This window comes from Pelodiscus sinensis, chromosome 1 (genome assembly GCF_049634645.1).
Source record: "Pelodiscus sinensis isolate JC-2024 chromosome 1, ASM4963464v1, whole genome shotgun sequence".
NCBI lineage: Eukaryota > Metazoa > Chordata > Testudines > Trionychidae > Pelodiscus > Pelodiscus sinensis.
This window is the reverse complement of record NC_134711.1, coordinates 279000514-279013411: the sequence shown is the minus strand read 5'-3', so window position 1 is coordinate 279013411 and position 12898 is coordinate 279000514. Positions and strand designations below refer to the sequence as shown.

Genomic DNA, 12898 nt, shown 5'->3' with positions numbered 1-12898 from the left:
TCATTCAAATCTTACAGTGCTCATCATAAAAGAAAACTATAAAACCTTTTGAATTTCTATTACCACTACTTAGTTCATTGTACATATTAACTGTAGTAATACACAGAGGTTAAATGCATAAACACTGATAAAATACATTTGCTTACACTATTATTTTTTTCCCCTCAAACAATTTATTTTCAAGAACAAGAAGCCTGAAGAATTGACATATGCAAAAGCAACCAAAAATGTTAATTATAGTTCCCAAACTGTCTTTAGAAATTTACATTTATTTTCTTATTACTATCATCACAATATCACTATTTATATTGCTAGATTTGTCTTTTAAGAAAAAGCTTTAAATAGTTAATTCTCCCCAAAATAGACTCTGCTGATACTTCAAGCAATAATGAAATCACCCAATCTCTGTTTAGTACTATTATGCATTATAGGTTTTCCATACATTTTTGTAATACACTCCAAAAAGAATTAAACATGTTTTCTACATTGATTTTATCCTTTTGAAAAATTGTTCATGAATTGTACTCAAAATAAACTAAAACCAATATCATGTTCTTGTTTATGTCAGTTTGTGCAGCAATATCAATTAACATCCCAACAATTAACTTAGAGAGATTAACTTAGCTTCCTGAGGTGGTGGCCCAGTGCTTTATCATAGCTATTAAAAAAAGTTCTGCAATTTGAGATGCCTCAGGTTGTAAACCTTTAGAGTCCGCTTTTCTGTTTTCCTGATACCGTTTCTCCCCTTGTCTGCTCTGGAGAATAGGAAGAATATCAGGGTCTCTGGAATAGCAGACTCCACAAGGGAAATGAAAGGAGGAATTTATGCACTGGTCTAGGAAGGGAGGGAAAAGAGTGGAGAACCCAGCCCTGTCTCCACGTCCAATCTCCCTATTTGCTTGCCTTCCTCTGTAGCACCGCTATTCCTGCCATGACACAAGTTGCTCACCTTATTCTAGTCATCTAGCTATTGCTAAATCCCAGTGATGCCCTCCTCTACACTTTTATTCTCTAGTCCCTCTGTCAAAGCCTATTTCCCATAAATACTTCATCTTGGTGTTCACCCAACTCCTGACATTTAGTAGGAACCTGCCCTTAAAGAGTTTCAGCTGACTGGGATGTTTCAGAGGCCACTTGTTTTGCACTCCATGTCATACGTAGGGTGACTCTGATGAATCAAAACTAATTTTACAACTAGTACTTCAGAACTTGAGCATTAAAGGCCTTGAGGATTAGGATCAATGACCTCCCAATATGTATCAGTATGCCCATTTTATTTCCATTATGACAGAAATGAGTGTTAATTGCCCTCACATCCTTTCGCTCCATAGCCTTCCCACCAAGTGTTTGAAAAATTATAAGACCCTGCTGATTTTCCTTTTACTCACTTGCAAAGGTGAGCAAGAGTTGTACTATAAAACATATGCCCGAGGAAATAGTTTAATGTGGTGCTGGGCAACAGTTTTTTGCCTATACATTGTAGCCTGAGAACAGAAAGTTGGTATGGAAATCTTACCTAAAAATGCGATTGTTTATATTTTGTCATGTTACAGAATGACTTTTGCCATAGAAATTCCAAAATGGTTAAAGAATTGAATTTTTAGTTCTCCATCAAAATTACACTACAGAAACTTCTACTGTAAATGATTTTGCTGGTGAAAAGTTATGTGATTAACTGTTAACTTTATTTCAATGAGGAGATACAACAGACAGATGTAACAAGTGAGGCTCTGGAACTATAGCTATGTCAGCTGATACTTCACTGGAAAGTACTACCAATTTTCTTATTCAGTTTCAGAGTGTGGAAATAATTAGGCACAAGAACAAAAAAAGAGATAACACTTCAATGTTGATTACTAATGTAAGACAAGTGAAAAAAAGCAGCAAGAGGTTGGTACTCACCACAATTCCAAACTGTTCTGGTTCAGACAAATTACTATATTCACTCCTGAATTTGGATAGAGTATTCAGCTGCTCTTGTTCAGGAAGATGTTTTATTAAATTCTGAAAAAAAATATCAAATTATGAGCATTAGAAATCTCAGATTTTGCATTGTTCGTTACCAATTTTCATGATTATTATTTATATAGCAACAAACTATAGAATCAAATGTGAAAATAAGGTCCCTATGCTGAAGTCCTTACAATTTATATACATAGTACAGGTTAAATTTCCCTTAACTGGGACCATGGATGTTCCTGGACCACAGAACCCAGCGGCGGCGGGGAAGGAGCGCTGTAGGGGGACCTAGCTATTCAGCCAGGAGCCCAGTGTCGGAGGGGAGGTATGGATGGGCAGCACTGCAAGGAGTTCTGGCCCAAGTGGCCAGGCAGTAGCCGTGGAGCTCTGGCTGCGGCCAGGGAGCTCAGACCCCAGCAGCAGCCAGGGTGCTCTGCCCCAGCCCCAGCCATGGATCTTCAGCCATAACCCCATTCTGGCTCCAGTGGCCTGGAAGCTCCAGCCCCAGTGCCAGCCAGGAACCTCTGATCCAACCACAGAGCCAGGCCGTGGAGCTCTGGCATCAGCCACAGAGCCAGGTGGCTGCAGATCTCTGGCTGTGGTGCTCTGGCCCTGGCAGCAATGGGGCTGGTGGTATCTAGAGAGCACTGGCGGGCTGGGACAGCAGTGGGGGAGGCAGACTGGAGCTCTACCCCAGAGGCAGCACAGGTCATGAGGACAGGGACCTTCCCTGGTCCAGCAAAACCTCTCATTCGGAACCAGTCAGGTCCCGAAAGTGACAGACCAGCGAGGTCAACGTGTATACTGAAGAATGTGACTAAGAATGCACAGAGAAAGTTATTACACGGTGCTGGTTAGCACATTTTTTGTATGTTTTTTAATTCTTTTTTGAACACCACTTTCTAGGGAAGAACAAAGTTGATAAAATACATTTCCTGTGGATGCCTAATTTGAAAGAATGGTAGGTGCACTAGAAAAGCAATTTCAAATACATGATATCCAGTGAGTTAACACACTAATTATTCATCTCTAGAAAACGGAGTAATGATGGTACTTTTGTCATATATGAAAGTGAGTTGCACTTCCTTATTTCTATTTCTGCAATTTTGAACCATCACAAAATGCTTCAAAATCTGGGATGACTACGAGTTGCACATCAGTGACCTAAGACCTAAACAGTGCTCCAATTTGACTGTTGTAAAGTAACAAGTATTTGTAAAGTAGTACAACATATTAGTATCTCTCTCTCACTATGTTTTATAGAAACACACTTGCTATTTAAAAAAAATTTGAGAAAAAAGAGGAAGTTTGGATCTATTAAGATTGCAAAAACAAACATGAAACCATGTGCTTGGTGTAAAAGAATCGAGTGACGACTTCCTACGTTTGCAGAGCAGATAAAACAATAGCTCTAAAAGCTGACCCATTTATTTCAGTAACTCAGATGGACTAATAAAAGTTTATATGTCAGTACTATTAATTGGTTCACTGTATGAAAGGAAAAGTATCATAAATGGACAATATACAATCTTTTGTAAGGGATAGTTCATTTTGGCAACATAATAGGCTTGAGAGAATACCTCCCCAAATGCATCAAGAAGTAGTCACACATCTATACAGCAGGGTTAAAGCCAAACTAAGCTACACAACTTGAACTACTTCAATCGCATAGCTTAAGTTGAAACAGCTTATTTTGGCTTTGGTGCTGTCTACACAGCACGAAGTCTGAGAAAGAGCACTTCTTCCTCCGACTTCCATTGCTCCTTGTAAAATGAGGGTTACAGGAGTCACAGTAAGAAGTCCTCCAGCTCGACATAATTTTGACATAATGTCAAAAGAACTGCTTGTCGTGTAGACATACCCTCCGGGTGCAGACATACCCTCACGGCATCCAAGTTCTAGTGAGCAAAAGCCATCAGCAGTGCCCATGAATTTATCCTTACTTCAAAGAAAAGAAGTGAGTCCCAAATTGCCAAGAAGAGCCAAGAGAGCAGGGAGTTTGAAACTCTGAACAGCCTGAACTGAAACTCTGAAATGAGTTATGACTCATTTTGTCATTTCAAGTGGTTGATGGTCATTTTGTAGACACAATTGCAAAAGTAAAACTTTCTTTTCCTTCTCTTGACACCTGAACAAGAACTGTAATGATTTACAGGTCAGGGCACTGATATATTTTTGTGTCTGGCTCACAGCCTAATGCTTCAGTGAACAATAAATTAATTCATATTTAAAAACTACAAAACAGTCTTCAAATAGTACAGAATTGCACCTGATACTTATTTCTGTCTCCTAGCTCCTGAATCTTTGTAATACTTGTACCACACATATCAGAACCCAGACTACTTATGAAAATAAACATTGTTATTTACAAGCTTAATCAGTTGAATGTTTTGTCTAGGTTTATACTATACATAGCCCAGGCACACAGGTGATAAAAGCTTATTTTCTGGATAGATCATCCCAAATACCAATGATTTTGAATGCAAATGATGCACATACCAACTAACATATGGTTGAGGTCTGCAGTGACCAACAATATTTATTATCTCACTGCTGTTTTGTGCTATAATAATAGTAACAAGAAGTTTATATATATATATATATATATATATATATATATATATATATATATATATATATATATATATATAAAAAAAAAAAGTAAGGCACTTTTAAAGGATAATTCTGCCCCATTGTAGTAAAAGGTATTGCCTATACTTTAGTTAATATGCTCATTGATGGGACTCAGCTGGTGAAATGCAGCTTACACTTAGCCAGCACATGGTAAAAGAAAAGGTTACTCACTTTAGTCTGGTAGGGCTCAGGGAAGAGCTCTTTCCGCTCTGCGTCAGCAGGCAGCCACTCTACGCCACTACACACCGCTCAATTCTTATGGGGAATCAGCTGTGGCTTCCAGCCCTAAGATTGACTACTATATGGGCTGTAGACTAACAGTCTTTGAACTCCCGCCCTGTTTGAGGGCAGGGCAAGCATTAACAAATCAAACAGTCCTAAGTCTGGGTCCCAGTGCAGGGCAGGCAGCAGGTTAATGAACAGTTATGAGGTCTGTCCCTGTTTCAGGACGGGGCAACAGGAAAACAGTTCTGAGCCTAGGCCCTTGTTCAGGACGGGGCACTAAGCAAACAGTTCTGTGCTCACTGTTACCTACCAGCTCTGTGTTCTTAGGGAACCAGAGCACGGCTATCTCTCAGTCTTGTGCTCTTGGGGAACCAGGGAGTGATACTCAGGGAAAACAGTCTCCCTCCCCCAGGCCTCTGCTTGAATCAAAGACAAAACAAAGAAAAGGCTGGGGGAGATGCACCTAAACTCCTTCAGACAAGGGTGATATAATTAAGGAAACACTCCAGCCTCATCTGCATTAAAGACAGAACAGAGAGATATCTCTATTAGCATACAGAATGGAGAAAAGATCTTCCAAAGCAGGAACCACACTGAACTATGGGATACCAAAAGCAGAGAAGCACTGCCTGATGGGAAATCTCTGCTCCAGGTGCTAATGAACCCAGGCCTGCTCACCCCCAAATTAGTCATTATCAGACCAATTCTAGTAATGGATCCTATTGACATCCAAAATACTGAAACTGCCTAGTTGCATTGTGAGCTCTTCCAAGGAACATCACCCATAGTCAGTCTCTATTATCTCACTCTCTTTACCCATAAACAAATCCAGTGTTCTCCTCGAACTGTTGTCCTAGCCCTACTCAAATGCCTACCCTTGCTCAAGAAAAATTGTTCTGATGCTTGGATTTAAACTGCATCAGTTCTATTGAGATTTCATGATCTTGTTGGGGGCTCTACTTGTCACCTGCCCTCTGGACCCCCAGCTACCATCACCATCTGGGAATCCTGATCAATGCAAGCTCCACGCAGTGGAGAACTCTCTCTCTCCCTCTTTCCCTGTCCCCCACTATCTCTCTCTAAGCACAGCCTCCGGACTCTACCCTATGTAAACTGCTATATGGTTTGCTAGCCCTAACATTTATAATCAGTGTCAATTGAGATTTAATATATTAACTGTTTTATGTGTTTGGCTCCTCATTGTTAAGCTGGTTGCTTATCTCTCTTTTTCTTTCTCTCTCAACACCACTGAGGAAGAGTGATGGTTTGGCTTCCCCATTCACTCTGCAACAACACACTGGCTGTGTCTACGCTGGCATGATTTTGCGGAAATACTTTTAACAGAAAAGTTTTTCTGTTAAAAGTATTTCCGCAAAAGAGCGTCTAGATTGGCACGGATGCTTTTGCACAAAAAGTGCTTTTACGCAAAAGCATCTGTGTCCAGTATAGACACGCTTTTGCGCAAGAAAGCTCCGATGGCCATTTTAGCCATTGGGCTTTCTTGCACAAAAAAATTACGGTGCCTGTCTACACTGGCCCTCTTGCGCAAGTATTCTTGCACAAGAGGGCTTATCTCGGAGCGGGAGCATCAAAGTATTTGCGCAAGCAGCACTGAATTCTTACATTAGAACGTCAGTGCTCTTGTGCAAATTCAAGAGGCCAGTGTAGACAGCTGGCAAGTTGCCAGTCTAGACGCACTAGTCTTGTACGTAAGCTAAAGATCCCTATAGTGCCCAAAAATCCTTTGGGATGTGCTCATCACATTACCAGCCAATGACTGTGGTGTGAGTGTGGCGATAGGGAGGTATTGAACCTGGGGGCATATGAGGATGACAGCTTAAATTGCTGTTAAATCCAGCCCATTGAGTCTAAAGGCATGTGAGGGACAGCATGGTATTGCTATTAAACCCATCCTCCTGAGTCCAGGGAAATATAAGGGGTCAGCCTGTGAGTGCTGATTAACAAGTCCTCTCAGACATGCTCTGCTAGTAGGCGTGAGTGTCCATGTGTTTCTAAAGTGGGAAGAACCCTGTCCTGAGGAACATAGTTCCTGGAGTAAAGCTCCATTAGGAGGGGGAATTGGCAGCAAGGTGAATTCAGCTTCATATGAGAGCACAAGTAGTATAAGCAGCACACTGATAGAATTATTAACCTCTCCCTTCCCCCGCCCCCACCGCTCCCATTGAGTAACCCTAATAAAGGAGCATACCTAGAGTGATCAGCAAATCTGGTAACACCAGGCCCTGGTTCAGGCCGGGATGGCAAGCAAGTGAACAGTTCTAAGTTTTGTTGCGATTCCCTTTGCTCGAGCGGGGGTCCAGCAAATGCAGGCTGCTCTTCTGGAACAACTGAGGGGAAAACTGATGGATATAGGGACACCCATGCCACTGCATCCCAGGCCAGGGCCCTATCAGCAGCAAAGCACAACACGCTGACCTGGTTCTAGCTCAAACAGTGGTCAGCTACCTGTGGGCTCTTTCCATCCTCCCCCTCGGGTTGTACCTGGTCCAGTGCAGGCCTTCTGGGCTGTGTCAATCTGGAACCTCCAGACAGCGGTCCAGTTTTGGACCTGGCAACCCAGGCCAGTCCTTGGCTTCCCCTGGGTCCAGCTTGTCACTTGGGTGTGCAGGAGAGGCATCTGGCTTCTCTGGTCACTGGGGCCTGACTAGCCTCTCTGGCAGACCTTTAATATCCCTAGCTTCACCTCCTGCCTTCTAGTCAGGTGGGTTGCTGAGGCCAGGTACTGCCCACCAAGGCTCAGGTCAGTGAGCAGCCACTCCGCCCCACTACACTCACCTTTTGCAGTAACTGAGGTTCTTCGAGATCTATTTCTCTAGGTGTGGCAAAATCATGTCCAGATACACTTTTATTGATAATATTACCAGCCCTTGTTGTTTTAACGGAAGTAAACAGTGCAAGATGAAGGGAATCAAGGACTGCAATAGAGGAATGCCTTCTGAAGATACCAAATTGAAAACCTCTTCCACTTAGCCAAGTGGCACAAGTGAAAAGCTTTCTGCTACGAAGGAGAACCTCCCTAACAAGTCTGAGCATTGCAGTTCCATGCCAGTTTCCATGCAATCAAGTGGAAAGACTCGAGGCTGGATGCTCAAGGCACCCATGCTTCTGCATGATCGAGTCCTGAATCGGAACAAAGTTATAGGCATGTCCAGCAGTGTGGTGTATCAGTAACGATGCAGCCATACTAATACTCTCAAGATGAACAATTCTTCATCTTGTTGGACCTTAACGAAGACTTTGTGAATGAGCAGTAATGGTGGAATGCATACAGCAGGAAACCTTTTAAGGACAGAAGGAAGGTGTCCGAAAGAAAGCTTTGAATGACACTGAAGGAGGAGCACAATGCTGACATCTTTTCTTGTATCATGTTTACATTAAACCATTTCCCAGGTTTATCTAGGGAAATTTTCTCATTTGTAAAATGTTGATGGTGACGTCCAAGCATAGAAGCTATTCACAGACATAAAATAGTGTGCTCAAGTGATCAACCAGTTCATTCTGTGAACACAGAAGGTACAAGGCCTCCAAATGTATAGGGTGGACAATATAAAATTCTCACAGCTTGAGGGCTTAATGACAAAGCATCAGAGTGAGCACACACCATATCTTGGAGGGAAAGACTGATAGAGCAAGATTTACCTTCCTGCGAAGGTGAGATTTGTGTTTTCAACTCTGACCACCTGGTACTACTATAAAGTGCCATAGTATATTGTCAGTTAATTCAGTGTCTTAGGACAGGAGAAGAAATACACAATAGCAAGGAAACTATACACCTTTAAAAATTAAATCTTATAATCTGCATGATATTGCAAAATAAACCAATAATTACAGATTGACACAAATCACTATTTGTCCTGCCTTTCCTGATATTAATACAGTATTTGTGAAGAAGTTTGTGGTGTGGTTTAGTGAGAAATGTTTACAGATGTCCTCATTCAGTGCCTGAGATCAGGAAATCCACCACCAAATAATTTCCTGTACTAAGTGAAAATCTTGAAGCCCAAGGACAATGTCCTGAAGAGAAAGTAACTTCATTAGACTGATAACTGCTTAGTGGATGTCTACTAAGCATGCTTAAAAGCGGATTTTCAATTTTTGCTCTAACAATAAGATGACTTTTATGAAAAGGAACAGCTGCAAATCAAGTTTGTAATGGGCAGTTTCCAGCCATTTTTGAGCTTTTGGTGAGCCGAAAGATAATTACTTAATTATAGCAGTTCTCTGAAGATATACATAACGTATTGCATATTTATATCTTCATATAAAACACATCTCAATATGATACTATTATTGCATTCTTGAGCCCGTCCGGAGGCACAATGGTTATTCCTGAAGTTCTCATTTCCTTGTACTGTTACTAACATTAGTATGCAGTGTTTTCTGCCTGAGCTGTTTTTCGGCTAGTTCTTTTCAAGTTAAAAAGCAAAAATGCTACTCAAATGATTAATGAAAAAAGAAACTAAATCTATCATATCTTATATGGTCTCTTGTAATCTACACTGCAACTTGAAGTTTGTGTGTGTAGGGTTTCCACACTATTCCACTCAAGAAAGATTTGATCCACTAATCCTTCATCTATAACCTACTCCCCTTTAGTTGTTACTTAGCCAAGCTAATCATAATTCTTTTAGTGTCTCATCAAATGTTTTCTTCTGTTCCTAATTACTTCAGTGAAGTTATCACATTATTTATGACATGACAATCTGTTGGTATTAAAATATTACTGCAACAAAATGTAACAAACATGCAGGAATACTGTAAAATAGAAAAAACATAGGGAAAAATTACAAACGATCATCATATCCCATTATTTTTATTACTTTGTGAAGGTTATGAGTAAAATAGTTGACAGTTTTCTGAAGGTTGATTTCACCTCCTTTAAGGTATGCTGATTTATTTTTCTTATTTAGTAGTAGTAGTAGTAGTAGTAGTAGTAGTATTCCTAGGAAGTGCTTCTAGAATAATGATGCAAAATCTCATAACTTCAGAAAAAGAGCTTCCAAGCATACAAGATGCTGTCACACACCCATTCAGAAATTTAAACGTTGTAGGAGCCATGTCCAGCTGAAAAAGAATCAAGTAGAATTGAAAAGAACTCTTGCCATACCAAACACAAAGGGCATTGATGCACATATGCAAACTAATACCACAGGGAAAATTTCATCCTGACCTAAGGAATGCTCAGATTATGCCCTGAGGCAAGGTGAATAGTGTAGTGCATGTCTACTCAACACACAGCCCACGAGCGTTTGCAGCCCGCGTTGCAGTTTGGGTTTACGCAGGGCTCAACACGTGGCCTGTGGATGGGATCCTTTGAACATGGCCTCCACTGAACTGGCTCCACAACAACAAGGCAACTCCTAGGTGAGGTGAGCAATGAAAGGTGTAAGTGGATGGGATGGAACAGACAGGTACAGGGTGTCAGCATTTCTAACCCCCAGGAGCAGGTGCCAGGAGCGCCAGGGCATTGTAGGAAGTGCTGGCTGCTTAGCCTTGAGGGCAGAGCCTGAGAGGTGCTGACTTGCTCACACTGGGCATGTTTGGGTCTAACACTGCGGCCTGCCAGTCCTACTTCCACTCCATGCTGAGCGATGGACTCCCATGTGGGGACACCAGCCCTGCTGGGTGTAGTGGGGCGGACTGACCGCTGACTGACTTAGAGACGGAGGAACCCCTCCGGGAGCCATTTTGGGTGCAGCCTAGCCCCTCCTCATCTCTTGACCAGAAGTCAGTGGGCGGGGCTAGGATTATAAGTAGCCAGGCGGAGGGCTCAGTCTAGACCCAGCCTCTGGAGGAGCCAGAGGCCTGCCCAGAGCTCCCTGCCTGTCAGGCTGAGACCTGACTCAGGCCTCCAACCGCCTCTGACCCAGAGGCTCATGCTGAACTCCCTGCCTGAAAGGCAGAGACCTGGCTGGTCCCTTCCACCAGCCTACCCTCTGACCTTAGAGGGCAACGGACTTGGAGAACCTCCCCGAACCCTGACAACAGTCTGAACCCCAGGACCCTGAGGACCAGCTGGAGCCCCAAGACCTGCAAGAAGCTGAAGCCTAGATCGGGCTGCTGGGACTCCTGCTGGAGGAGACCTTCCTTGACTTCCTGTGGGACCTGCCCAAGACTCAGGTACCTGCTGAGGAGGAGAAAAGAAGTGGCTCAGGGGATAGCACAGGCTGGTAAAGGCCCTAGGCCAGCGTGTGGTGGGCTGGAGCCCCCGCTGAGCCAGCAGCAGCTGCTCTCCTGCATCCAGGGCCCTGGGCCAGGACATTGTAACTGATAAACTGTTTTGAACTCTTTACCGCTGGCCTGAACCTGAAGCAAGGCCGGGCACCTGGACTATTTGCCTCTTACCCTGACCTGACATAAGGCCGGGAGTTGGACTAGTGGGATTATTGATTTGGGGACTATTTTAAGTGGCTGTGCAGCCACCCACTAGCCACCCACTGACCAGGAGGCAGAGGAACCCCTCCAGGAGGCCTACCGGTGTACACTGGGAATCCAGGAAAGGGCTCTTGGGCACCTGTCCTTTTTCGTCTGCTGACTGGTCTGACTCGCCCAGCTCCCAGCCTGACACAGGTTGGAGTGCTCTGGCTTGGAAACTTTTCTTTTTACAGTAAAAACACTCCAAGAAATGCACAACCTAAAGTTTAAGCTATATACCCAAAACACTGATACACAATTTTCTTTTTAATAAGCAGCATTAAAAATGACAACAAAGAAGAGACGCTTATTGAATGAACACAGGGTTTTCAACCCTGTTTTGGCGATGGAATTCACTTTTGCAGTGGTAAATGGAAAACCAATGTGTCTTTTGTCAAAAGACTATCACTGTATCCAAGAAAACAAACCTGCAATGGCACCATGAATCTTGTCATCCTGAGTTCAAAGACTTGTATCCACCTGACAGCAATTTAAGGAAAATTAAGATACATTCCTTACTTGAATGTTTCCATACTCCACAAGATATGTTCCATTCACAAGTTAAAGACAGCTATGCTGTTACAGAATGACTTGGCACATAGCTAAAATAGGACGACCTTTTACTAAAGGTGAATTGATGAAGCAGTGCTTCCTGGACTGCAGTAAATCACTTTTTGCAGAATTTAAAAGCAAAAAATATAGTTAAATATCAAAACTGCAAGAGTCTGATTCAACTGTATAAGACGAATTGAAAGCATTTCAGGTGATCTGTTTTCTAAATTGCTAAAATACATTGAAAGCACTGAGTATTTCAGTCTGACAAATCTACTGATCGTTCAGACATCTCAGCTCATAATCTGTGTGCATTTTTTCAACAGCAAAAAGTACATCGAAGAAATGCTCACTCTGCTACCTTTGACAGGTCAAACTAGGGGAGAGGACGTTTATTCTATGCTGATGGCATTTTTTTTTGTTTGAAGGGCCAAGATGATGTGTTGTTTTAAAGAAGCTTACTTCAGTAACATCTGATGATGCTCCCTCCATTGCTGGAAAACAGAAAGGGCTAATTTCTTTGCTAAAGAAAATTCCAGTTTCCAGGTCTCTTTTCATACCATTGCATTCTTTACCAGGAACACTTACGCAGAAAATTGAAGAGAGGATTTCTCAAGAGCACAATGGATACTGTCACAAAAATAGTCAACTTAATTGTTGCAAACATCTTGAAAAAGACAATTTTGAACTTTAGTTGAGAAGTACGAAACACAGTATGGTGACTTGGCAATCCTTGCAGAAGTTAGATGGCTGAATTGAGGCAAACTGTTAGATCAGTTTATGGATCTACTGCCTGCAGTATGAGTGTTTTTGGAGACAAAGAATCGCCAGGATTTACTGTCATGTTTAGACGAAGAGACATTCCTGCTAAACTTAACTTTTCTCACTGATATGAAATGCCACTTAAATGCACTCAATCTTAAACTTCTAGGCAACGGGGAAAAAAACCTACATTCTTTGATGTATGATGTTTCTGCATTTGAAATAAAACTGGCCTTTTTTGCAGACAGACTTAGTGAGAGACAAACTCACTTTTCCATCCTCAATTTGCAAATGTCAGAGGTGAGTAAACATGCATTTCTCCCACATGCCA

The 12898-nt window shown here is 42.2% G+C and overlaps 1 protein-coding gene across 3 annotated transcripts in view; it reads right to left on the bottom strand.

Annotated features, from left to right (window-relative positions):
* DIAPH3 (diaphanous related formin 3) overlaps window positions 1–12898 on the bottom strand; it is a 456179-nt gene that overhangs the window by 235164 nt on the left and 208117 nt on the right. For all 3 annotated transcript variants that reach the window (XM_075918922.1, XM_006113561.4, XM_075918921.1), the window contains one exon: window positions 1903–2004. In XM_075918922.1, coding sequence (XP_075775037.1) covers window positions 1903–2004 — 102 coding nt within the window. The remainder of the gene's footprint in view (window positions 1–1902; window positions 2005–12898) is intronic.